This window comes from Lissotriton helveticus, chromosome 12, assembly GCF_964261635.1.
Source record: "Lissotriton helveticus chromosome 12, aLisHel1.1, whole genome shotgun sequence".
Lineage (NCBI taxonomy): Eukaryota > Metazoa > Chordata > Amphibia > Caudata > Salamandridae > Lissotriton > Lissotriton helveticus.
This window is the reverse complement of record NC_136073.1, coordinates 441,543-442,892: the sequence shown is the minus strand read 5'-3', so window position 1 is coordinate 442,892 and position 1,350 is coordinate 441,543. Positions and strand designations below refer to the sequence as shown.

Below are 1,350 nucleotides of genomic sequence, written 5' to 3'. Positions count from 1 at the left end.
TGTGTTTAGGGGTGACGTATAAATCTATACTTAGTATATTTACACTTGGAAAAGGTGAATAGCAAACAAGTTACTACTAGGTACAGTTGCTAGGTTACATGTACGTACATCTATATGTGTAAATGTATTTTTGTGAATACACCCCTCTCAGTTGTCTCTGTGTGTTGTGTGAGGGTTGTGCTTGCTGTTTCTTTCAGTCTGTCCTGTAATCTTGAATAGATATTCTGTTTGCCTCTTTCAGGGTGAGAAACACAGCTCTTGAGATGCCTGAGCAGAGCAATGACTATCGAGTGGTGGTTTTTGGCGCTGGAGGTGTGGGCAAGAGCTCCTTGGTCCTGCGTTTCGTGAAGGGGACGTTTCGAGACACCTACATCCCAACCATCGAAGACACATATCGGCAGGTGATCAGCTGTGACAAGAGCGTGTGCACCCTGCAGATCACCGACACCACCGGAAGCCACCAGTTCCCGGCCATGCAGCGGCTGTCCATCTCCAAGGGTCATGCCTTCGTCCTGGTCTTCTCGGTCACCAGCCGCCAGTCCATGGAGGAGCTGAGGCCCATCTACCAGCAGCTCTTGCAGATCAAGGGCAGTGTCGACAGCATCCCCGTCATGCTAGTGGGAAACAAGTGTGATGACACTCACCGTGAGGTGGCTGCCCCGGAGGGTGAAGCACTGGCCAAGGAGTGGAAGTGTGCCTTCATGGAGACCTCAGCCAAGATGAACTACAACGTGAAGGAACTCTTCCAGGAGCTTCTGAGCCTGGAGAAGAAGCGGAGCATGAGCCTCAGCATTGACGGCAAGCGATCCGGCAAGCAGAAGAGGGCGGACCGCATACGAGGCAAATGCAGCATCATGTGACTGCCCTGGGGTTGTCTGGAGCGAACCCTCCTGCACAGGCTCACCTAACTCCATCGCACGGGCTCCTCAGCCAGTTCCATCGCACAGGTTCTTCAGCCAGGACCATCACGCAGGTGCCTCAGCCGGGTCAATCTCACAGGGGCCTCAGCCAGGCCCATCACACAGGGCCCTCATCCAGGTTAATTGCACAGGCTCCTCAGCCAGGTCCATCGCACAGGTTTCTCAGCCAGGACCATTGCACAGGCTTCTCAGCCAGGACCATCGCACAGGCTTCTCAGCCAGGACCATTGCACAGGCTCCTCAGCCAGTTCCATCGCACAGGCTTCTCAGCCAGGTCCATCGTACAGACTTCTCAGCCTGGTCAATCGCACAGGCTTCTCAGCCGGCTCCATCGCACAGGCTTCTCAGCCCGGTCCATCGCACAGGAGCCAAAGCCAGATCCATCGTTCAGGAGCCTCAGCCAGTTCCATCGCACAGGCTCCTCAGCCAG

The 1,350-nt window shown here is 54.9% G+C and overlaps 1 protein-coding gene across 1 annotated transcript; it reads left to right on the top strand.

Moving 5' to 3' along the window:
- The first annotated feature begins 245 nt into the window (after positions 1 to 245).
- On the top strand, positions 246 to 998 carry DIRAS1 (DIRAS family GTPase 1). The gene has a single exon (XM_078671249.1). The coding sequence runs from the start codon at positions 264 to 266 to the stop codon at positions 858 to 860; it is 597 nt and encodes a 198-aa protein (XP_078527375.1). The 5' UTR covers positions 246 to 263; the 3' UTR covers positions 861 to 998.
- Positions 999 to 1,350: the final 352 nt, after the last annotated feature.